Source organism: Gracilinanus agilis, chromosome 2 (assembly GCF_016433145.1).
Source record: "Gracilinanus agilis isolate LMUSP501 chromosome 2, AgileGrace, whole genome shotgun sequence".
Taxonomy (NCBI): domain Eukaryota; kingdom Metazoa; phylum Chordata; class Mammalia; order Didelphimorphia; family Didelphidae; genus Gracilinanus; species Gracilinanus agilis.
In genome coordinates, this window is record NC_058131.1 from 104,969,261 (window position 1) to 104,995,368 (window position 26,108).

A 26,108-nucleotide genomic window follows, 5' to 3' on the forward strand; every position below is an offset into this window, starting at 1 on the left:
CTACTCTTCCCTCTCCGGGTTGATTACACTGAGAGTAAGGTTTGATTATTACCTCTTTATGCTCTCTTCCTCTCCTTCTTATAATAGTATTTGTCCCCTCTCTCTCCCATGCCCTCTTTGTGACTTGTTTTTATGTCCCCTTGAGGAGTTTTGTGTGTTTCGGTCAGGAGAGGTTAAGAGCTGCTTCTTACTCTGCCGCCATCTTAACCCGGAAGCCTTGCTTAAGATTTTTAAAGTTTAATTTCTGAAGTGACTGAGATATAAATGCTAGCCTTTCCTGGAACAATAGTATTTTTTAAAAAACCCTTACCTTCCATCTTTGAATCAATACTGTGTATTGGTTCTAACAGAAGAGTGGTAAGGGTTAGGCAATGGGAGGTAAGTGATTAGCTCAGAGTCACCCAACTGTGAAGTGTTGGAGGCCAGATTTGAATTTATGACCTCCTATTTCTAGGCCTGGCTCTCAGTCCACTGAGCTACCCAACTGCTCCCAACAACAGTATTTATATACAATTTCTAAAGTTAAACACCCAAGTCTGACCTCACTCACATTGTGGAGGACCTGTTCTCAAAGCCCACCAGTGTGTGGAAGAGCCTGATTCTATCCTCATTGTTATGATTACAATTATTTAGGTAAGAATATAAATTTATTGATTAGGTTAGCATTATAATCAATCAAGTGGCCCCCTTAAATGACCAATGACTTTGAAACTTCATCAGGTGGATCTATATATAAATAGAGTTTTAGGAAGTCATTATTCAGCCTCTCCTTTGAACATCTCTAGATATCCTTAACTGGAATATAGCCAATTAGGAAGTGGTTCATCAAAGTACTTACCCCTCCATCCCCATGTGATGGGTATAACATAGGCAGGAAGAGAATCTTTGTCTCAGTTTTCTATTAACCAAATTTTGTTAAAAGGTAGACATTCATTGAGATTCCCAAGGATGAAGAATTTGTGAAAAGCAGAGTCTCTGACCCAGAACCCAGACAAAGGAATATACAAAATTCTCTCAAATAGAAATTAACATAGTCTGTCAAAAACACATTTTAACATTACTACCTGAGTACTCTGGCTTTAGATTTCAGTGTTAGGAGAAACATAACTTTGTACTTTACTGTCTATTAATAACCTCATCTAGGCATCATCTATATAACAGGAACTCTGGTCTTGTTTCTGCAACTGTTATTGCTGCTCTGCATTTTTATAGTCCTTATTTTGGGCAGAAAGGCATCTCTGTCTTTAGATGCCTCATTCTTCTGCTAGAAGACCCTGTTAAGATAGTTTTTATTAATTTCTATTTTTTATATTTAAGAGGAAAAGAGTAATAAGGTTGGTTTTTTTTTTTTTTTCAGTAGGAGACCCCCTGCTGTGCAGGTCCACAGTTGGTGACAGTTAGAAGGGTGTGGCTGAGTGTGATTTGTAATTTGCAGAATGTTGGAAAGGGCTTTTTGGTCTCTGGGCCTCCTGGGGAGAAGAGTGTGTGTGGCTTGCTCTCTCTGGGACTGTTGGAATCAGAGAGAAACAGATTTAAGATCTTCATAATAGCCTTATTGATTATCAATTAACTTGGATAGATAAGGTAGATAGATAGTGGTTATATTATCAGATAGAGAGAATAGGAGAGTAGGAGAGGGCTTCAGCCTAGCAGAAGATACTGCTCTCTGAGGCAGATATATGTAGGGTTTTCTAGGAAAATTTAGTTAGGATTGGAATCTTGGGTATAGTTATAATCTATTATAAAGTTACTTTCACATCCATATTTCCCAACAATAAACTAAGTGTTTTGCATTTAATCAACTGCCCACTGGCTTTTGATCAAACTCCTGCCTCCCCTCCCCCCAATTTAACTCTTCTCAAACCCCCTGACCTGGTTAGGTATTCAGGAATATGCTGGAGCCAGCTCATATTGGCATTGGAAAATGCTTCAGATTGAGGCTTAATTTATTATTTTATTTATTGTCTAGATTTAAGAAAGGATGGAGAAAATGTTAATAATGTAGGTTAAATAGAAAGATGTTTCATGTGTACATTTTTTCTAGACAACTAAATGTTAAATACCTACACATCTCTGGACATTCTCTTATTAGTAATGGAAAGTCTGGCAGAAACAAAACAAAAAATAACCAGAAACATCATCAACCAAGGAAACTCAATTAAAGGCTTATCCAACTGGGAACATGACTTTAGACCTCATTCGTGTAATAATTAAAAATAATAGAGACTGAGAATAAAAGGAGAAGTAATATTTTAATGAGGGCCATCTTGGTAAAATAAAGAAATGACCATGCGCCTGGCTAAGGTCTATTTCAAAAACACCGCCATCAGCCATTTACCTTTTGTACCTTCTCCTACCTACGGAAGAGGAAGTCCCAAGCCTGACCACCCAATTTAAGCCATGCTCCACCTTGGTACACATCATCACGTCAGAAACCAGAAACCCATTGAACCATGGAAAATGTAGTTTCAAAGTCCCCCAAACGTCCACAGGAAATCTGTCACATATCTAAGTATTCCAAGGCTCAAATGAGCCTCAAATACCTCTCGATGGAACCCCTAAAATTCCAAATTACACAATCGACAACAGAATTCTGCCCTCAGCCATAGTCTGAATAGTTTTGTACTTTATTGCTATCCAGATGCCTCTTATTCCAGCAAGTTTTCCTGATTTTCTGTTTAATTGTTCTTATTCATGACTATGCTACTACATTTCTAAATTCAGAGCAAATCTGCATACAAAAAGAAATGGTGTAGGGCCACTTGAGTTAGGTCTCCAGAGGATTTAGAGCTAGAAGTAATAATAAAGAATCAATTGGTTCAGTTCCTTCCTTTAAAAAATGATGAAACTGAGGCCCAGTGAAGTGACATGATTTTTTTTTTTTTTAAGTTTTAAGGGTTGTCTCATAATTCTAGAACTTGGAGTTATGGTGAAAAATTTGTGTCCAGCAAGCATCTAAAAACCTTTCATGGATATACAATTTTGTTATATGATTTAACTATGTTACAAGACTGATTCATTTTCTGTGCAATGATTCTGTGTGTATATTGGTGGTCTACTTAGCATCATTGTTTGAACCTTTAAAATTTGGATATTTGTTATTTTTGTGTGTATATTTTCAACATTATTGAAGAGTGGTTGAAACTTATTTTTAGTAGTACTATATGGGGGGAGGTTCTAGACTTTTTAAAGGACAAAAGCCTTCTTGTATTAAGACATGTATAAACTTAAATTTCCTCCTTAATCAGAATGACCTAATTTAATAGACAGCAGGGAAAAAAAGTGTCTACGTGTGTATATGTACACACATATGTATACATATATACATATAGTGTAATGGGGATAATTTGAGGAAAGGTGTGTGGTACAAGGGAATTTTGAAAGGAGGTTGTCAGGGACTTGCTAGGTGGGTAATCTAGGTTACAGGTAGGCTGGAATAAGGAGATTCAGGATATAATAGGGCTGAAGTCAGGAGTATAACACTGAAAGGGGAAACAAAGATCTTCAGGGAGAGGAGGAATTAATCTAAACAGGCAAAGACAGCAAGGCTTATAGACCAGGACTCAGACTTAAACATCAACTGAGGGAAATAGACTGAACTGAAATTAACTACAGGCTTTAGTTAATTTCACAGGAAGGGACTTGTTTTGAAGTTACACCTTCCTTCAAGATGGATACCCGGCTTCCCTTCAAGCCCAGAGTATGTTAGTTCTTTCCCTCTTCTTCCCTCTCTTAATAACTAACTGACAAATTATACTAATAGGTCTGTTGAAACACAAAAGGGTTTATTGTCTTTAAAGGATGATTTGTCAGGAAAGTGGATTGAGGAAGCCCTAACAGTTGTCTCAGGAACCTCAGGTGGGGGAAGGGAGGCAGAGATGGAGTCTGAGCAAGGACCTGCCTTAACTCAGCTTACAAGGTGCTCTTGATATCTAAAGGGAATAAATGATGACTGCCTAATTTCTTTATATATAATACTGTCAAATTATAGTTAAACCCTACACAGATTTGAACTCCTCTCTAATTTACTCTCCTTATTAACTCCACAGACATATAAGGTAAGGGAAGGAAGGTAGGAAATAATAAAGGAAATGAAGATACAAAGGGTTTATCTAAAATAACAATTCTTAAATAAATATTTCAAAGCTAGGCTAAATTTCAATTCTACAGATAGGTAAGGAAGCAGCTCAGCAGGTCTGAAACTCTCTCCACGAGATTCACCAACCAACTGACTTTTTTTCTCTCAAGATTCCAAACCCCTAACTGATTACAGAACTCAGTCAAAGCTTGAAAAAAACTATCATGACCCCCTCTCTCTATACTACAATAGGTATATACCTATCTATCCCTTTTTCTGTCTTTGGGATATATTATCTAATAGTGGTATTGAAGAGTCAAAGGGTATGGATGGTTTTATAGCCCTTTGGGGAGAGATTCAAATTGTGCTCATGGTTGGACTGGTTCATAACTATATCAGCAGTGCAAAATAAAAAAAAATGAGTGTATGTGTATGGTATACATACGTATACACATATGTGTGTGTGTGTGTGTGTGTGTGTGTATATATATATATATATATATATAAAACTATCACATTGCTTTGGACCCTACAATTCATTTGTAAAGTGATTATACCATCAAATTATTTTTAATAGCTCAATTATATTTGTTATTTGATATAGAGTTCATATTAAATTTGTGTAATTCATTAATTTCTTAGAGTATCTCAATGCTAAAACAAACTCATTAGAGTGAAGAATTTAACTTCAAAGGACAGGCTTAAAAGATTGCCCACAAGTAGAAATCCTTTTAGAAATCCTTCAAACCGTATTAACTTAACACCTTAGAGCAGATGGTTTCTCTGTTATCAGTGTTAGTAAATTGTTTAAAGGAGCTATGGGGTTCATTAATGTCAGAAAGGCCCGGATGTTTTATTAGTAGCCCTACTGAAGTATGTATGATTAAAAGTACCAATTTTACATAATCTAAACCAGAAAGATTGAGTTTTTTCCGTTAAAACTGAGGTTTTCGTAGTTAAGTTAATCATGTATATATTTTAAAAAATGTATTTAACCATCAAAATTTCTAAAAATTTTGAGTTCCAAATTCTCTTCCTCATTCCTGCTCCCCACTTCTTGAGAATATTTAAGTGAAGTCATGAAAAACATATTTCCATGTTATCTATGTTGAAAAAAAATTAAAGCAAGAAGCCTAAAGAAAGTAAAAAAAGAGATGTTTCAATTTGTTCCACAATTCCCTCTCTAGAGGTGGATAGCATTTTCCGTAATGGGTTTTTTGGAACTATCTTATCAGAGTAGATATGTTTTTCACAGTTGATTAGTGTTATAATATTAGTATTACTCTACACAATATTCTTTTGGTCCTGCTCACTTCATTTTGCACTAGTGCATACAAGTCATCCAAGGTTTTCTGAAACTATCCCACCCCCATCATTTTTTATAGTATAATAGTATTCCATCACTATTGTATGCCATATCTCTTTTAGTAGTTCCCCAACTGATGGGCATCCTCTCAATTTCTAATTCTTTGCCACCACAAAAAAAGAACTGCTATAAATATTTTTGTAGATCCTTTCCCTTTTTCTTTGATCTCTTTGGGATTTAGATATGGTATTGTTGGGTTGAAGAGTATGCACAATTTTATAGTCCTTTAGCTAAAATTCTCTCCAGAATGGTTAAATTAGTTTACAACTCCAATAGTGCCTTAGTGTCCCTAGTTTTCTACATAACCCTCCAGCATTTGTCAATTTCCTTTTCTGTCATGGTAATCCATTTGATAGAAGTGAGATGCTATCTCAGAGTTGTTTTAATGTTCATTTCTTTAATCAGTACTGATTTAGAGCACTTAAAAAAAACCAATTCTTACCTTCTATCTTAGAATCAGTAGTGTATATTGGTTCCAAGGCAGAAGACTGGTAAGGTCTAGGAAGTGGGGGTTCAGTGACTTGCCCAGGGTCACACAGCTAGGAAATATAAGGCCAGATTTGAACCTAGGACTGCCCATCTCTAGATGTGACTCAATCCACTGGCCACTCAGCTGCCTCTAGAGCATTTTTTATGTAATTATTTTGATAGCTTTGATTTCTTCTTCTGAGAAGTACCTGTTCTATCCTTTGATCATTTATTATTTGAGGAATGGATTTATTTTTATAATTTGCCTCCTCTCCTTATATATTTGAAAAATGAAGTCTTTCTCAGAGAAATGTAAATTGATGTAAATTTCTTCCTATTCCACCCTCCCCCCCCCCCATTTCTTGCTTTCCTTCTAATTTTGGATACATTGATTTTGTTTGGGCAAAAACTTTAAAATTTCATGTAATCAGTATTATTCATTTTATTTCCCATGATTCTCTCTCTCATTTGTTCATAGTTATGTATATTGTAAATGAGCACATAAGCTTAATTGGTTCCAGAATTTACAAAAATGTATAATTCAAATAAACGTTTTACTGTACTTAGTCCTATTTAAGGGTAGGAAGTATAATCTGAGGATGAATGAATTTTACTAGAAATGTTTTGTATCTTTTGATTAACATCTTTACTTTTTGTATCAAACATATATAACATGTTATTTAGCACTTAAAAATACCTTAAGATGAAACATTAATATTCTCTCTTAAAGTTGTCTTCCCTTTTGTTTTCATGTTAAAAGAATCAAATACAATGTGAATAATCAAATGACATCTATATTCTAAATGCATATCACTAGCTTTTGTTTATGATTGACTCTAAAATAAAATAAATTTAAGAAATTTTAGTTCATTTGTCAGTAAGCAAATTTAATTAAAAGTATCATTCAAGCTGATAACATTCTGTTAATAGTAAGATAAACTGATATTTCTTTTTTTTCTCTCTTTTCTAATAGGTGTCTGCTTCAGAATGGTAAGTCAATACACAGTCTATTTCTTACTCCTTTTTAAAAATACTAATATTCTGATTACAGGAACATTATAGTCTCTCATTAGTGTACAAAGTCAGAAAATTTTACCATGTATTTCATTGACATTCTGTGGCATTTAATTAAAATATTTTGTCTCTGAACTATTCTCATTAAATATAAATATAAAACATTAAGATTAAAATAATCTCTTCAGAAATCATTTTCTCCTCAGTGTTTTGCTGTGATTTAAAAACATTAAAATATTCTCAATTGTAACAATATTCCAATTTTTTTTATTCTTGGTGTGAATTTCAAGTTATCCTTCTTTTACTCATGGCTGATTTTCTTTTTAAAATTTAGTTTTGAATATCAAACATGAAATGTGGCTTTTTTCACTTTGACTTGATATTGAGTGTAAACAATACAAGATCACTGAGGAAAGAAATAAGCTCTCTGTACAAAGGCACGAGTCTTGTAAAACCAAGAATGATATTTAGGGCAGAAACTCCCACGTCTTCTGACATTAGAGTATAACATTCTTTTGTTTGAATCATATACTTTCTTTTTTTTCTTTTCTTTTTTTAAACCTTGCCTTCCATCTTAGAATCAATACTGTGTATTAGTTACAAGGCAGAAGTGGTAAGTATAAAGCAATGAGGGTTAAGTGACTTGCCAGGGGCTGCACAGCCAGGAAGTGTCTGATACCATATTTGAACCCAGGACCTCCCATCCCTGGGTGTGACTCTCAATCTTCTGAGTTACCTAGCAGCCTGAGTCATACATTTTGAAAAAGTATGCCTTTACCTGTATGCTGTATACTTTTATAATAACACACACACTTTATATTATTTGTATTTATGCAGGCAGATATATGTACATATATATTCACACACAAAGATTTAAAATTTTTATTTTTAACTTAATTAACAATCATGTACATTTTCATACACAAGTAATATAGAAAAGAAGACTATATGAGAAAATGTGAATATTGTATATATTTAATTTAATATCATAATATCAACATTGTCCTACTTGATTTTGTCCTTTTCTGAAATCTTTTATGCTCTCTTGTGTTTTTTTAAATCACAATGACTATATAGTCTCTTCTGCCCCATAAAAGTCATTCCTTGTAACCAGTAAGTATAGTCAAACAAAACAAATTCATGTGTTGTCATTGCCCTAAAATGTAGGTCTATTTCACACCTCTAGCCCTTTTTCTCTTAGCTGAGAAATGTTTTTATTAGCATGTTTTGTTAGTCTTTTTTTTTGCTTTTAAATTTTATTTAATCGATTAATTGAGAGAATTTTTCCAAGGTTACATAATTCATGTTCTTTCCTTCCCTGCCTCCCATAGTCAATGCGCAATTCCATTGGGTTTTACATGTGTCATTGATCATGACCTTTTTCCATATTATTGATCACTATGGTGATTGGTTAGACTGCAGTGGTGGGCAAACTACAGCCCATGGGCCAGATGTAGCCCCCTGAAATATTCTATTCGGCCAGGTGTGTAAGAAATAAAATGGGTATAAAAGGATAGATTTAAAAAATATCATGATTTTAAGGGATTTATTAAAAGCCACTTAGAAAAAATGAAGCCACGTGCCTGTTGAGTTATTTTAAGGGGATCCGCCATTTACCTGCTCCTCCCATCCTGGCTCCTGCTCCACAGCCCAGAAAAGAGGAAGTACCAATCCTGTCCTCAATCTTTATACTTTTCTCTACATTATTACTCTTCCTGCCTCCGTGATTACAAGCAAGGAATCATGGGAAATGTAGTTTGAAGTCCCCTAAACTTAGAGAAAGTTTAGATCAGGGACCTCAAAATTAGTTCTAGGACTACCAAATTTCCAATATCACAGATGTCATTATTCCTAATCTGATGAATACAATGAGTAGGATGCAATACAATACCACAATTTGTTCAGCCATTCCCCAATTGAAGAACATCCCCTTATTTTCCAGTTTTTTTGCCACCACAAAGAGTGTGGCTATAAATATTTTTATACAAGTCTTTCCTCCTATTATCTCTTTGGGGTACAAATCCAGCAATGGTATGGCTGGATCAAAAGGCAGGCAGTCGTTTAAAGTCCTTTGGGCATAGTTCCAAATTGCCATCCAGAATGGTTGCATCAATTCACAACTCCACCAGCAATGCATTAATGCCCCAATTTTTCCACATCTCCTCCAACATTTATTACTTTCCTTTGCTGTCATGTTAGCCAATTTGCTAGGTGTGAAGTGGTATCTCAGAGTTGTTTTGATTTGCATTTCTCTAATTATAAGAGATTTAGAATCCTTTTTCATGTGCTTATTGATAGTTTTGATTTCTTTATCTGAAAATTGCCTATTTATGTCCCTTGTCCATTTATCAGTTGGGGAATGGCTTGATTTTTTAAATACAATTGATTTAGTTCCCTAAATATTTGAGTAATTAGACCTTTGTCAGAGTTTTTTGTTATAAAGATTTTTTTCCCAGTTTGTGGATTCTCTTCTAATTTTGGTTGCATTGGTTTTACTTGTATAAAAAACTTTTTAATTTAATGTAGTCAAAAATATTTATTTTACATTTTGTAATTTTTTCTAACTTTTGCTTGGTCTTGAAATCGTTCCTTTTCCAAAGATCTGACAGGTATACTATTCTGTGTTTGCCTAATTTCCTTATAGTTTACTTCTTTATATTCAAGTCTATACTGAATTTATCTTGGTGTAGGGTGTGAGATGTTGCTCTATACCTAATCTCTCCCTTACTATTTTCTAGTTTTCCCAGCAGTTTTTGTCAAATAGTGGATTTTTGTCACAAAATCTGGGCTTTTGGGGTTTATCATACACTGTCTTTCTGAAGTCATTTACCCCAAGTCTATTCCACTGGTCCTCCCTTCTCTTAACCAGTACCATATTATTAGTCTTTTGAAGGTAAGATTTGTCACTATATCAGCCATCATTCTATTCTTAGATCTTTGACAGTTGTTTCACTTTTAAATTATTATAATTACTGAGTATTTTTTCTTGTTTTGCTCACTTCACTCTGTATCAGTTCATATTAGTCTTCCCAGTTCTTTCTGAACCTGTCAGAAGTAATTTCTCATTCATGTTCCATTAGATTAATATACCATAATTTGTTGAATGATTCTTCATTTGATGTTTACCCACTTTGTTCCTAGTTCTTTGCTATAGCAAATAATGTATATACCCTTATATTGTTGAAATATAAAGGTGAAAATTAATGGTTGGATAATAATTTTATGAAATTTGCCAATATTTATTATATCTTGAGTCAGAAACATATTTACAAAAATAGAGGGGAAACAATAAAGTAGAGAAATGTGAAAGAGGTTAGAGAAAATACTTATACTAGTCCTCAGCCAGGAGGACCAGTGGTGAGTAACCACATGGCCTTCTCCAAGATGGAAGCTAGTCTCTTAGGAAACTAGGAAGGGAGTCAGCCTTTCACTCACCCAATGAAGTAGTCCAGGAGTCAGAGTCTTAAATTGAAGCTGAGCTCCAAGCCCACAATCCAAGCCACAATCTCCAGCAAAGCTCCTTCAAAGATTATCTCCAGAAGACACTCTCTTCAGACTATCTTCTCAAAGACAATCTGCCTCAATCCAAAGGATTTTGTGGCTTTTCTGGTGGCTTCTTGTCACTTCCCCTCTTCACAGGGGCCAATCACAGTTTCCAAATTGTCTAGCACTGCCCAGCGGGGCGGTTTCTGTGGGATCAATTTCTCACCTTCTGATGCTTAAGTTCTGACCTACTGAAAGTTAAGTTCTCATCTAAGAGTGTGAATTTTCTAAAATTCATCTCTGGAGAGGTGAATACTCATCCTGACTGATTGAGTTTCTGAGAGTGGGGAATTCACTAAGTGGTTTGTGAGCTCCTCCACCTAGTTCAAGCTTGTGTTGATTCAATCAAAAGGTGGACAAAGGAGAGTTAATCCTGTCTTCACAATCTAGTGAGGTACTTAAGTTAATGTTAACTAAGGATAGACAATAAAGAATTCTCTTTAACAACATTCTGTTCAAAAGATAGGTTTCACTAAGTTTCAGGGATACTGATAAAGTCAGATTAACTTCTTCAGTTTGCAGAAGTGAAGGAGGTACCCTTCCATATGTGACCATGAAGGGAGGAAGGTAAAAGGAAGGATGGATGGGAGAAAGGAGAGAGGAAGGTGGAGGAAGGGAAAGGAAGGTAGCAGTCCCCAGCCCCAGCAGGGGGAAATTGACCTGAGCCCTTCCGAGCTCAAATAAAAGATCAGGTAGCAACTTAGGGTTTAGAATAGCTAGGTTTTATTTAAATTAGAAAAGAGAAGGTCTAGGGAAAACTAGGAAGTAGAAGGGAAAAAAGGCACCAAGAGAGAGCTACTAACCTAGAGCTCTGCAGGATTCAGGGTAGAGAATGTCAGCCAGCCTCTGGGCTCAAGAGCCTGAAAAAGCACCAAAACCCTCTCTCTTATACTTTCTCTGACATTTCCCACAAAGGAAGTGGGAGGTATCAGGGAAGTTGTAGCAGGGAGCCCTGGGAGACATATTAGAGTAATTTAAAATGACACACATATCAGTAATTAGATGTTTCTGAGTAGAGATGGGTCTCATCAATTTAGGTAATTGTTTTGTCCTCATTGAGTAAAGTCAGGTAAACAAATTGGTGATAAGACCATATACAGATAGCTAATTTGGAATCATTCCCACATCAGGAATGAAGCATTTCCTATCAAAGGATAAACAGTTTCGTTTTTTGATGATATTATTCAGTATTTGTTATTTCAAATGCTCTTCTCAAAGAAAGTAATTATGATATAAGTCGGAGGCTTCTTGGTAATCTACATGTTTGGGCCTCTTTCCTTATTCCTTCCCCATGTTTTCCAGTTTCTTCTTTACCATTCTCCTATGTTGAAATCACTGAGTATCAGAGTATTTGGTGATTTCATTTGGATGGTTTTATTGACAATCCATAGAATTTCTCTCATCTTGATCTTCAGCAACCAGAGATTGATGCATAGCCTGTAGTTATTTTCATGGTAATCTTTTTTGCAAATGTTTAATCAAACACTTCAATACAAGTTTACCAAGTATCCCATAAAATGATGATTCTTATTGTCTTTGAAGTAAATTAAAACCAAATTTATTAATTCTTTTCTATCCCTAATGAAAACTTATGAGCCATATTTCCATTTACTTGCTATTTCCTTCTCATTTCTAATTTTCTGAATTTCTAAAGATAATTTAAGATTGATAACAATTCATTTCCTTCAGTAGTTTGGCAATCATTTATATTTGGAATGCCAGCAGCCAGTGACTAATTTTATTATTAATTAATCCACATATCTGCATCTATTCCATGAGAATAGCATGTGATAGTTTTCCAAATGCATTTTAAACAAAATCTAGGTAAACTACATCTATAACAATGGAGAGATTATAATTTTCCCCTTTATAACAGAGAGGTTAAAAAATCCTTCTTTCATTTTAGATTAAAATCTAAAATTCCCTTCTGTTCTGCCTTAATGGAGATAGAGAACAGTTGTTCACTAGTTAAAGCTAAAGATATTCATTCTTTTCTGCAGGCTGAATAATTCTAGTTTCTAACTTATTTTCATAGGTACTATTTTTCAGTACATGTTGTAAATTTAAATGGTAAAAAGGGGGGAAAATATTAAAGAATTTAAGTTCAAGTCACCTTTCTTCCATCTACATTTTATAGTCATCTCTAGTTAGAAAGGCATAAACGTTTACCCCTCTTTTAAATGCCAGAAGAGAATATTCCATTGTTTTTATAAAGTTATGGCTATTTTAAAAATTAGGCATTAATAGTGGGAAAAAATTTTGGACATACTACATGGAATCATCCTTTATCTGGTTTCTTTTGGTAGTATTCACTTCTAATCAACAAAAGTTTTATAGCAAATGCCCTATATAGAGCTCTGGATAGGATTCGAGAGGTCATTGAGTCTAAACTGGTACTTTATGGATGAGGAAAGTAAGGGCAAAAGAAGTAGGTGACTTGCCCGGGGTCACACAGTAACTAAGAGTCTGAAGCAGGATTTGAACCCCTTTTTTCCTAATTCCATGTCCAGCTCTCATCTATATCATGCGACCTCTCAGATTTGTAATTTAATATTAATAGACTTCTTATGTTTAGACATTAGAGAACTGTCAGGATATCAAGAAAGATGGCAGGGGACTGCATGATGGCTCAGTAGATTGAGAGTCAGGCCTAGAGACAGTCCTGGGTCAATTCTGGTCTCAAACATAGGTCTGGGAGTAAATTTTTTTTTTTTTTTATCCTGGGACTCCATTCTAGGAGCATAGGGCCACAACTAGTAGGCAATGGGTCGCTCAGGGTCACCCAGCTGGGAAGTGTCTGAGCCCGGATTTGAACGTAGGACCTTTCATCTCTAGGCCTGGCTCTCAATCCACTGAGCTAGCCCAGCTGCCCCTAGTTTAGGTTGCAGTTTCTTTAGCAGATGTAGTTTTTACAGGGTGGGGTTGCTAGCCCCACGCCCAACCCTCCTCCTTTTTCATCCCGGCTAGGGACCTCCTTAGCCCAGGAGTGGTAAGGGTGGGCGATAGGGGTCAAGTGACTTGCCCAAGGTCACACAGCTGGAGGTGTCCGAGGCCGGACTTGAACCTAGGACCTCCAGTCTCTAGGCCTGGCTCTCAATCCACTGAGCCACCCAGCTGCCCCCTAGGAGTAAATTACTTTAGCTTAAAAACTGTCTGGCCTTCTAAACTAGGGGTTTAAGAAAGGTTTTTCATATAGAAATTACTACAATTCACCATTAATTTTCCTCATATCCTTATAACAAGGAATTTTTAAATATTTAAAAATGAATTCAACAAAACTAACCAACATATTGAAAAACATGTCATTGCATGTAATATTCTATATTCAGATCTCCCCACACACATCTACAGAGAAGGCGGGGGCTGGCAGCGGTGTCTTCTCATCTCTTCTTGGAGCCAGACTTGATTATTATAATTTAGCAACTTTTAGTTTTGACTGTCTCATTATTATGCTTTCCATTGACATCATTTTACCCATTATGCAGATTGTTTTCAGGCTTTACTTTACTTCATTTCGCCTCACTTCCTGTTTCTTTCCCAGCATCTATGTATTTGTATTATTCATCATTCTTATAACCAGGAACAGCCCCCTTGCACATCCTAACTTGTTTAGCCATTCCCAATATGATAGGTATCTACTTTGTTTCAAGTTCTATGCCATTGCAAAGAGTGCTGTTACAGTTTCTCTCATCTTCCATCCATTTTCTACAAAGCTGCCAAAGTGTTGGCTCTAACAAAACATATTTGACTGCATGAATCCTCTACTAGAAAATCTTTGTTGGCCTTCCCATTGATTCCGGCCTAAAATACAAAATACTTAGCCTCGTATTTAAAGCTTTCTCTAATCTGATTCCCACCTACTTTTTAAGTAATACTTCAGTTTTTTTTTTTTTTTATACTCTCTCAATTCTAGTCAAATGGGATCATTTACTATTCCTGGTATGACATTTCATCTCCCACCTCCATGCCTTAGCAAAGTGGTTCCTCAAGTCTAGAAAGTTTTCCCTCCTACCTGCACTTTATAGAATCAGTTCCTTCAGAAGCCAGCCTACATGCCATCTGCTACACGAGATCTTTCCCAATATCAAGTTATTGAAGCTCTTCTTGAAATACCTTTTCATTGTGTATACTTTGTATTTACTTATTTATAAACATTTTATATCCTCCCAGTAGAACATACAGATTCCTTGAAAGCAAAAACTATGTCTTTATAGTCCTAGGACAGTGCCTCCAAAATTGCCTAATAAATGATTTTTTAAATTGAAATTTGAAAACTTCTTAAGAGATGGGCAGAGAAACAAGGTGTCTAGTTTACCTTTTCTGCAAGTCAGAAACAACAAGAAAATATCTGAATGGCATCCTTGTATGGTAATTCTCCAGTTTACTAAGTTGGTAAAGCAATAGTTGATAACATTTAAAACATACATTAAGAAGGGAAGATGGGAGGGAAAGAAAATAAATCATGCAAACATGGAAAAATATTTAAAAAAATTAAAAAACATACATTAATTTACTTTCCTGACTTGGTAAGCAATATATACTGAATCTCAGTTTTCTTTGAGGCTATTATATTGCCTCCAAATTATTTTTCTGAATGTGAATGGTTATTATCTGTTAATGTAAATGTCATTTCTAATATAATATTGGATATGCATTTATCTCAGCAGTACTATGGAAGTTGCTTTAAAAAAAATTTCTTGTTTGGAGGCAGAGTAGTAATGTTGACTCTAGAAATAGTTTTAAATCCCCATTGTGATGTTTACTACTTATGAGACTTGATAAGTCATTTAACTTCTCTGGTTCTCAGTTCCCTCTTTTGTAAAATAAGACTAGAAGATAACTGAGAGCCTTTCTAACCCTAGATGGTATCCAGAACAAAGACCATTCATTTACCTGTGATTAAAGTTTTACTGTAGTTGAGATATATAATGTTTACCATGATATACCTTAAGAAAAGAAATGATAATCCTTAAATTAGTGTTCTTTGCATTTTGGAACCAAATTTCCTATGAATCTAGGCTTTTTGTGCCAAGTGGATTGCCCTTTTCTCTCTTGTTTTCCTATTGATTTAGTACACAGAAGGTGAAGCTAAGAAGACGGGAGTTGTTGGATGGGTTAAGAATACTAGCCAAGGAACAGTAACAGGCCAAGTTCAAGGACCTGAAGATAAAGTCAACTCTATGTGAGTAATAAGATTTCCTCAGTACTTCTTGGAACAGCAAGTTTAATACATGCAAATATAAATGCAGCTTGTGAAATGTTTAAAGGTGTTTCCAAAGATTAAGAATTAATCTTTTCCTAAAAACTTCTTACATTATGGTCATTAGCATAATTGCTTAGCACTGCTAATCATTTCCACAAAAATAGATTGTGCAGAACAATATACTGAGTGCTGTTGGACATTTGACATTGCTGGGGTTTAAGTGATAAATCCTACCATTGCCAAATACTTGATTTATACCTTTGATGATCACATGAATAGGTTTTATAGTGAGGTTTCATGATGTTATGATAGAATTTGGTGATGTTAATGAAATGATTGTGAAATTGTGTTGGTCAGGGCAGTGTTACAAGGGGAATACTTGAATAGTGGTGGAACAGTTTTAGTTTGTGTGTTATATCAACATCAACCAATGCTTAGATGGCAATGAGGTCTCCAGGAACATTAGCTGCTTCTGAGGGCCTAGAAGAGTTATGACAAACCTTTTAGAGGGTCAGGTGGTATGAAATATGTCCTCAGGCGAGGGAGAGGGGAGCAGCCTGGTCCCACATTCCTCTGGCTTTATAGTAACAAACTTTGGCTAACTCTGTACTGGGGGGATGGCGCCTGTGCCCGTAGAGAGGTCTCTGAGTGACCCCCTCAGGTATGCATGCCATAAGCTTACCATGATGGGTCTAGAAGATATCTACTTCGTAAAAATCTCATGAAACTTTGGGGAACTCATAGATATTTTCTTCCAATATCTTTTGGGCCTGTTCAACATTTTTTCTTAACCAATTAACATATAATCTAAAAGTTTTTAGGAGACTTTAGGGACTAACTAAAGTCAGCTTTACCGATTCTCCTCTATGACTTATTGCTTGAGGTGGCCCATTATACTTTTGTCTAGCTTTAATTATTAATTTTTATTCTTACATCAAGCCTAAATCTCTCTCTTTACAACTTTCATCCATTGTTCTTAATTGTATCCTTTAGAGTCAACAGAACATTCCTAATCATTCTGACATAAGCCCTTCAAGTACTTAAAGACAGCTATTATGATTCACAATCTCCTTTTCCTTATGAAAATTATTCCTAGTTCCTTAAACTAATCCTCATATAGTATAATCTGTGGGTCCATTACCATCCTGTTCATCTTCCTTTTGCTACTCTTCAGCTTATCATGTAAGAAGTTAAATTTAGATTTTATGCTAAATATGAAAGTTCTAAAGTAATATTGTGGTTGCCAATTTAAAAATATTACAGCTTAAGTCAAAATGACTTTTAGCAACTTTATTTATAAAGAAGTGGAAAGAGTGAAATTGGAAAAATGTAGAACATGAGACAGATTCTAATAATAAACCTACCAGCCCTTCTCCTAAGAAGCCAGGCTCTGCCCCAGCAGGGCTTCCCCAAGGATTTTCCTGGTAATCCTCAGACAGAAGTCCCAGTGGCGGTGTCTTCAGCCAGGTTCCACCAATGCAGCCTTCTCCAAGACCAAGGCAATAATCTCTGGAACCAATCTCTCCAAAAGCCAGGAAAGGAAGGCCAACTACTCACCCAGGAAGCCGATGTAGGATCTAGGGAAAGAGGATCCAGGATCCTCCTTCAGTCCAGCTCACCTATGTAGAGTAAGAATGGCTAAATCCTCACACTGGCCTTTTTAAAGCAGTTTTCTTGACATCACTTCCTGTTGCTCCCCCTACTTTATGGGAACCAAAGTCTTTCAATTTGCTTAACACTGCCTGGGGGATGGGAGGGAGGAAGTGACTTTTGGAGGTGTGAGCTTACTCTAGTAAGTGACTTGGGAACTCTCTTACTTAGTGTCAAGGAAGGTACTAACTAGGGGTACTTGAGTTTTTGATTAATTAACTTAAAAGTTGCTGATTGATAGACAAAGAAAATTTGATTCACTCTTCACAATCACTTATCTTCAGCTTATTCTGTGTGGTTGGATCAGAGAGTAGTAGTATATAGGGATTATTATACCTCCCTAGACTGAGACATTACTTTTCTTATTTAAATTTAATTAAAAATTTTTTTTTCAGTTACATATAGAAATAATTTTTGACAATTGTTTTTTGACACTTAAAAATTCAGATTTTTTTCCCTCCCATTCCTCCTTGAGGCTGTGAATAGTCTGATATAAGTTCTACCCATACTTTCATATAATACCTATATCAATATTTCTCATGTCATGGTAGAAGGCACATATCACATATACAGTAGAAATCTCATGAAGGAAATCTAGTGGAAGATGACATGCTTTATCTACACTCAGATTCCCAAAGTTCTTTCTTTGGCTGTGGATAGCATTTTCATCTTGGAGATTTGCTTTGTTAATAATGGTTTAGTCCTTCACAGTTGATCACTTTGTACTATTTCCATTACTGTATATACTATTTCCTGGTTCTACTCACTTCTCTTTGCATCAGTTCATATAAGTCTTTTCCGGGTTTTTCAGAACTCATCCTATTGATTGTTCCTTATGGCATAATAGTATTTCATTACAACCATATACCACAACTTGTTTATCCATTCTCCAAGTGATTCCATCAGTTTCCAATCCTTTGCCACTACAAAAAGAGCAGCTAAAAATATTTTTGTACAGTTAGGTTCTTTTCATTTATCTCTCATATTTTGGGGAGTATAAAACCAGTAGTGGAATTATTGGGTCAAAGGGTATGGACAGTTTTGAAGCCCTTTGAGATTAGTTCTATATTGCTCTCCAGAATGGTTCTATTAGTTCCACCAGTATTATTATCCTAATTTTCCCACATCCCCTTCCACATTTATCATTTTCCTTTTTCATCATGTTATTTTGCTTTTCTTATTGCTACTTCATATAGCATTAACTCTTTGGGCTTCTATTCTACATTTATAATTAATAATGAACTTGTAGATTACTGAAAATTTTTCAGAAAAGTTTCTAGCTAGATGTACCTCCCTCTATTTTTGTGAAAATAATTTTTTAATCTAAGCATAAGACTTTTTATTTATTTCTGTTAAATTATACCTTTTTATTTTTAGCCTATTATTTCAGATTATTGATGCTTTTTGGGTCCTTTCTCTGTCATTCAAAATGTTAGCTGATTATACCTTTTAGCTTTGTGCCATTTGAAAATTGAATAAACATGCCATTCTTGCCTTTATACAAATTTAGACTCCTGGAGCACACTCTAGTAAACCACTTTAAAATAAAGTTTATTGATGTGTTTTGTTTTTATATTACAAACATTTACAAATATTTGGGGAAAATCTATTACAATTGTGAAAATATATATTACATATATAACATTTATATAACACATTGTGAGAAGTCTCATAACAAAGAAAACTAAAAATATACTAATGTCATCTGGAAGTGCATGTGACATTTCACATCTTAGCATCCCTCACCTCTATTTATCTATCTATCTATCTATCTATCTATCTATCTATCTAGATATCTATCTATCTATCTATCTATCTATCTATCTATCTATCTATCTATCTATCTATCAATTTATTTTTAACCCTTAACTTCTGTGTATTGGCTCATAGGTGGAAGACTGGTAAGGGTGGGCAATGGGGGTCAAGTGACTTGCCCAGGGTTACACAGCTGGGAAGTGTCTGAGGCCAGATTTGAACCTAGGACCTCCTGTCTCTAGGCCTGACTCTCAATCCACTGAGCTACCCAGCTGCCTGCTCACCTCTATTTAAAAACAAATTTATTTTCTCTCCCTCTTACTCTTCATACAGTTGGGAAAAAAAAAAAGAAAAAATTGTAACAAATTTGTCTAATCAAGCAAAACAAATTCCCTTCATCTCTGTATAATTAATACATACATTCATTAGTGATAAAATGTATTGATCATAGTTTCTATAGTTTAAAATTTCTGTTTATATTTATGTAAATTGTTCTCTTTTCTGCACATTTTATTCATCACTTATAAACGTTCTCAAAATTGCTTTTGTAATATTGATATTATCACATAAATTGTTCTAATTGGTTTTGCTTACTTTTAATATCTTTTTGCATTCATCTGTTTCCCCATTTCTTTTAGCAGAATGGAATTCTATCACATTGATATGCCATAATATATTCAGCAAATCTTCAATTCTTAGATAGTCCCTTAATTTCTAGTTTTTTTGTCACCACAAAAAGAGATGCTATAATATTTTGTCCCTAAAATTGTTTTTTTTCCCCTTGATCTCTTTTTAGAATAGTCCTAAGATGTGTCAAAGGGCATGCCTTATTTAGAAACTTTTGGTGTATAATTCCAAATATTTTTCCAGGATAGAAACCATCTGCAGGACCACATATACTGCATTGATATGTCTGTTTTCCCATTCCAAGATGACATCAAACCATTAATGATTATTTTTTGACTTGGGCCATTCTACCAGTATTGATATATAGTTCATCTCTCCATCTTTTTTAAGGATAGCATAAGAGACTTTGTTAATTATTTTGCTATAATCTAGGTAAATTATATTTTAAAATTCCATGGTATAGAAGTTTAGTAATTTTTTCTTTGTTATATATTTATTTGCTGTCTCCTTTCCTAGATTGTAAACTTTTAGAATGCTCTATTTCTACTTTATATTTTAAATATTTTCTGTTTCTTAGGACATTAGGTGTTGTTGATGGACTTTCTTCCCTTGTACCAAATCCCAGGAAGTAGAAGAGACTTTCTAATCAGTCACTCAGTCAATAAGTGTTTATTAAAAGTCTATAGTCCACTAGGGCACTGAGCTAAATGCTTCCAGGGAGCTTATCTTCTAACAAGGTAGACAACATGGATGTACCTAAATATGTATATAGAATAAATATAAACTAAATACCAGGTGTAATGAGTAAAATTATGGTTGAACTAAATTATTTAAGAGTAGGGTCGCCAGGAATTAATTACTCAATTCCAAATGATTTTTATGGTAACTTATTTACAAAGGAAAGAGAGTGAAAGTAAGAAAATCAGAGAGAGGATAGGATAAGATATCTAACCTAACATGCTAAGTATTTTGCTCCAGCCCCTGGCTCAACCCAGGCAGGACTGGGTCCTCAGCCTTGAAGCAAGGGCCAGGTGATGAATGAAGCGGGGCTTCAGCCATGAAGCCTCTCCCAACAGGGGAGGCCTCTCCTGAGGATACTCCCTTTAGAAAATCCAGGAAGGAGTTAGTTTTTTTCACTCAGCCACGTGGTAGTTCTAAGGAGAAAAAGAAAGCAGTCCAAGGTCCTCAGCCAGAGCTCCTTCAGGGTCCAGTTCAAAGTGAAAGAGAGTGTCCCAGGAAGTTCTGGCCACTTTTAAAGATCATTCCTTTTGTCACTTCCTGTGTCTTCCTTCCATTTTAGGTGTACCATTTACTGCTAAAGCTTTTCTTAGGACTGCCCAGGAGGCAGTCAGTCCATTCTGATTCATCACCCACTTTCATACATGTGGGTTACAGACTTCCCCCACTTAAGATAAGTGGGGTGTGTACACTTTTGGTGATTAAATGTAAAAATGGGCAGGGAGGGAGTTAATCCCATCTTCACACAGGTAAGATCATAAGATGGAGCCCTAGCATTTGAGAGGAATCAGAAAAGTCTATGTTTAGAAGATGGCATCTTAGTTACATCTTGAAGGAAGAAAAGGATTCTATAAGGGGAAGTCGGGGGTGGGGGGTGAAGGGGAAAGTAAGAGCATGAATTATGTAACCATGTTAACTTTTCAAAAAATAAATATTAATAAATATTAAAAAAAACAATATAGTACTGATAATAAATGAGGAATTCCATGTGAACTGGAAAGACCTCCAGGAAATGATGCAGAGTGAAAGGAGCAGAACCAGGAGAACATTATATACAGAGACTGATATACTGTGGTAAAATCAAATGTAATGGACTTCTGTACTAACAGCAATGCAATGATCCAGGACAATTCTGAGGGATTTATGGAAAATAATGAGACCCACATTCAGAGGAAGAACTGCAAGAGTGGAAACACAGAAGAAAAACAACTGCTTGAACACATGGGTTGATTCGGACATGGTTGGGGATGTGACACTATGCACAAATGCAACTATTAATAATATGTAAATAAGTCTTGACTGATCACACATATTAAAACCAGTGAAAATTAAAAAAAAAAGATATGTGGGTAAAAGAGGTAGAAACAATAGGATTTGTTGATTGATTGTGTTGTGAAGGAGAGCAAAGAGTCAAGGATAATCTTAAGGTTATGAAACTGAGATTAGACAGATGGTGGTGCCTTTGACAGAAAGAAGAATTGGTATGGGGCAAAGAAACATAATGAGTTCTATTCTAAACAAGTTGAATTTGGGCTACCAGGATATCTAGTTTAAATTGTCCAACTAGTAGCTGGTGATTCAGGATTGAAGCTAAAGGGACAACCTTGGGCTGTGTATGTAATAATCATTATTTCTCTAAGGGCCATTGAAGTCACCAGGGGATAGTGTAGAGTGAGCAGAGATATCTTCCTAGAACTTCCATTTAAAGAAATCACTCAGGCCATTCTTCTCTTCGTTTCCCACCCTGCTGCCATCCTTTGGATTATACACAGGACCTTTTCATCCTGAAAGATCATGTCATCCCTTGAACTCACATTCTTCCAGATTGCTCCTCCCTCTGATTGCAGACTAGAGAGTTGCTCCTAGAGCCTCCATTTAAGGAGAACACCCTGGCCTAAGCTTGCTTTTATGTATTGTCTTCCCCTGTTAGATTGTAAGCACCTTATAGGCAGGGATAACCTTTAAAAAAAATCATTACTTTCTGACTTAGAATCAATACTGTGAATTGGAGCTAAGGCAGAAGAGCAGTGAGGGCTAGATAATGGGAGTTAAGTGACTTGCCCAGGGTCACTCAGCTAAGAAGTAGTTGAGGCTATATTTGAACCCAGGACCTCCTTTCTTTTGGCCTGGCTCTCAAGCTACTCCTCTCTGTCCTCCCAGACTATCTTTTACCTACCTATCTTTGTATCTCCAGCACTGAGCATAGTGTCTGGTACGTAATAGGCACTTAATGTTTATTGAGTGAGAGCTGAGGCCATAGTCTATACATGAGAGGTCTGGATATTGAAATAGGCCAAACAGGGAATAAACACAACAGGAAACACACCCACACCCCACAGGGAAAGGACTGAATAGATACACTGAATAAATCACACAGAGGATCTGGGAATGGGTAATGACAGTGAAATACACCAAACTGGGTAATTGGCAGTTGGCAGCTTAACTGTCCACCAAAACTAACCAGGGATAACCAATAATTTAAAGTGGGTTCTTTTGGTGTAGAGGAGGAATAACAAGAAGTGTATAAAACAAGGTTTTAATGGTTTTAAGGTAAGGAAAGAGGGAAAGGTAATTTCTGATTATCAGGGAAGCTCCAACTGTCAATGGAATGCTAAGGATTTAGCCAACTTCCCTGCTATACTAAATACAGACAGGCAGGCAACCCTGGCTGAGGCTTGAGAGGACTGGGAGATTGAAATTCTCACAACATTGGTTCAAGGTGATCCTTTGATGAATTCAGGACACAGGAACCAAATCCTTGCCCAGCCAATAATCTAGTAATCACTAGGGAGGAAAGGCTATCTGCTAGTTGTCCACCAACTACAGATTTGAAACCTTCACTCAACCTGGATAGATATCTTGCTAAAGGGTCTCTCCTATCTCTTTCACAATCCCCCAAATCCACAGCTTGTAGAGGTTCAGCTGAGCTGGATAATAGCTCCACACTCCTTCTTCCAGCACAGCCAAATTCACTCTCCACTTAGACCTCCCTGCATTCCATATTAGAATGTCCATGGTCCAGCCAAGGCTTTTGCTTTACACTGCCTGTTTTCTATCTTAACTTCATTATTGCTAATCTGTAATCTACCTATAACAGTATGGATGATGATTCTCACAAAGGTGACTGTGAAGGAGTAGTCAGATAGGTAGGAGTCAAGAGAGAGTAGTGTTACTACAAAAAGAGAAGAAAATGGAGGAGGATAGAGTGTCAAATGCAGCAGGAATCTCCAGAAAAATAATGACTGTAAAAAAAGATTAGATCATTGGTGACTTTGGAGAAAGCAGCTTTGGTGGACTGATGAGGTCAGAAGCCAGACTGAAAAAGTTGAGAAGTGGGAAGAACAGAAATGGAGATAAATACAGGTAAGTTCTTCTGCATGTTTGGCCTAGAAAGGGAGGAGAGATAGGACAGAGGCTTGTGGTGTGGTCAGGTCTATAGGACTTCTAAAGAGGATCCTTTGCCATTCTTTGTGCCATTTCAGTGGCTCCTGTTGCCATAAGGGGAAGCAGTTCCTTTTGATCAAACAAAACTTCTTGTTTGGGATAAAAAGGGATCTGTCCAGAGTTATAAGCATTTACTAATAAAATGAGAGAGTGAGAGATGAGAGAGAGAAGATATATATATAAATATATATACATATATGTATATATGTATATATATTTATATATATATTTCCCTTAAGGAAAGATTAACCTGATCAAGATTGATTCTCTATTTGGCTGGTTTAAGGTATAAACATTCTGCTGCAGCAAGGCTATCTTATCTGTATTATGGAAGTCCAGAAAGAGAGCTAGTGAGTGAGTAGTGCTCTGAGTTTTTCAGACCTTCCCCAACCCACTCACTTTCATGCATCATGTCCATGGGCCAACTTTTGGCCCTTCCTCCTTTGCTAGGGCCATCCAGGGGACATTTGCTCTGCCTCGTTGTCTCCCACCTTAATTGCTGGCTTTCCCACTGACCCCAGGGACCACCAGAGCTTAGTTTCTGTCCTTGTGATCAAGGTCCTCTAATTTCCTTCACATATTGTGATAGGCCATGTGAATTTACATGATTGAAAGTGTCATAAAGACAGTTTCTACAAAGATTGCTGCTTCTAGAAATGAGCTTAGAAATATAAAATTTAAATTTTTAGTATTGAAATAAGTGAGTATTGGACCTGATAAAAGTCACCAGGTTTGGTTTTTGGTTGATCCAAATATTAGTTGACCATAGGCTGTAGGCCCAGATGTTAGGCCTCACTTTCAGAATGATGGTGGTTACATGATCTGACTGCTCTCTTGATGGTATAAACAATAACTTGGTTTATTTCTCAAACCACAGAATGGATAAATGGACCAGGGAAATGGAGTCCCTAGATCTAATAAATTCTTATCTCCTCCCCCTCAACCTGACCTGCAAAGGTCGCTTCGGTCCCAAAAGAGTTGGGTCACGCTAACTTTGTTAGCTCTCTACCTAAAGTAATTTTTTTTTTAAAAAACCCTTACCTTCTGTCTTGGAGTCAGTACTGTGTATTGGCTCCAAGGCAGAAGAGTGGTAAGGGTAGGCAATGGGGGTTAAGTGACTTGCCCAGGGTCACATAGCTAGGAAGTGTCTGAGGCCAGATTTGAACCTAGGACCTCCCATCTCTAGGCCTGACTCTCACTCCACTGAGCTACCCAGCTGCCCCCACCTAAAGTAATTTTCTAGCTACCTAAATCCTGACTAGCTGGTCCACTACTAAATAGAAACAGCATACAGTTTTGTCAGGTAGGATGGCTAGAGAACAAAGGCCCGAGCCAAGGCAGTCAGGCTCACCTTTAGGATAGAGATTTTGGATTCTTGCAGCTCACACACAGAAAATGGTCTGGATGAGAAAAGATGCCAGGAAAATAGACGGTTTCTTGATACAGGAATCTCCAAGATGTGTCAGGAAAACCTCAGCTACTTCCTCAGACAGATACAAAATGGCCACAGGAAGTAATCCTCAGCTCTCCTCTATGTCCAGACATCAGCGGACTCCAACAGAATCTGTATGTCACTTTTTAAGCAGTCCTCCCATTCCAGAATGGGGCCCATACGGTTCCATACATTGTACCAGGCTTTGCAAAGTCTTTGCATGCCCCAGACCCTGGCAAATCTCCCATTTGCCTCTTTCTTTTCTTCATTCCCTCTTTTCTATTTCTATAGTATGATTAAAATTTTTCTACTTCTATTTTATTGATATTTCCTTTTCCCTACATTTGACACTCTCACTTAATCTCAAACTTTTCTACTCTACTGTTGTGTTTACTTTCCCTGTTACTATTATATTTACCCATCATGAGCACTATTCCTTCTCTGTCTTTATCCTTCCTTTCTTCCTAATTTTCCCAATCACAGAACAATACTTCCTCAGAAGATTCTAAAAATCAACTGGTGGGTATATATAAATTGCATCAGGTTACCAATAATAACTGGTTCTTGAGAAGTGACTGACTTTTCTTACTCCAGTGTTATATCATGCTGATGTTTGAGGTTGGCTAAAGTACCTTAAGTTATTCACAAATTATGCCTCAATTTGATGATCCCCAAAGTAACCTCAACAAATAGATTGGGAAGTGAAGTTTCTTTTTTTAAACCCTTACCTTTTGCCTTAGAATCTCTACTGTGTTTTGGTTCCAGGGAAGAAGAATAGTAATGGCTCAGC

General features: G+C 36.2%; 1 protein-coding gene across 2 annotated transcripts in view; it reads left to right on the plus strand.

Moving 5' to 3' along the window:
• The window catches only part of ACYP2 (acylphosphatase 2), a 205,455-nt gene that overhangs the window by 19,868 nt on the left and 159,479 nt on the right, over positions 1 to 26,108 (plus strand). For both annotated transcript variants that reach the window (XM_044663333.1, XM_044663334.1), the window contains exons 2-3: positions 6,886 to 6,902; positions 15,542 to 15,651. In XM_044663333.1, coding sequence (XP_044519268.1) covers positions 6,886 to 6,902; positions 15,542 to 15,651 — 127 coding nt within the window. The remainder of the gene's footprint in view (positions 1 to 6,885; positions 6,903 to 15,541; positions 15,652 to 26,108) is intronic.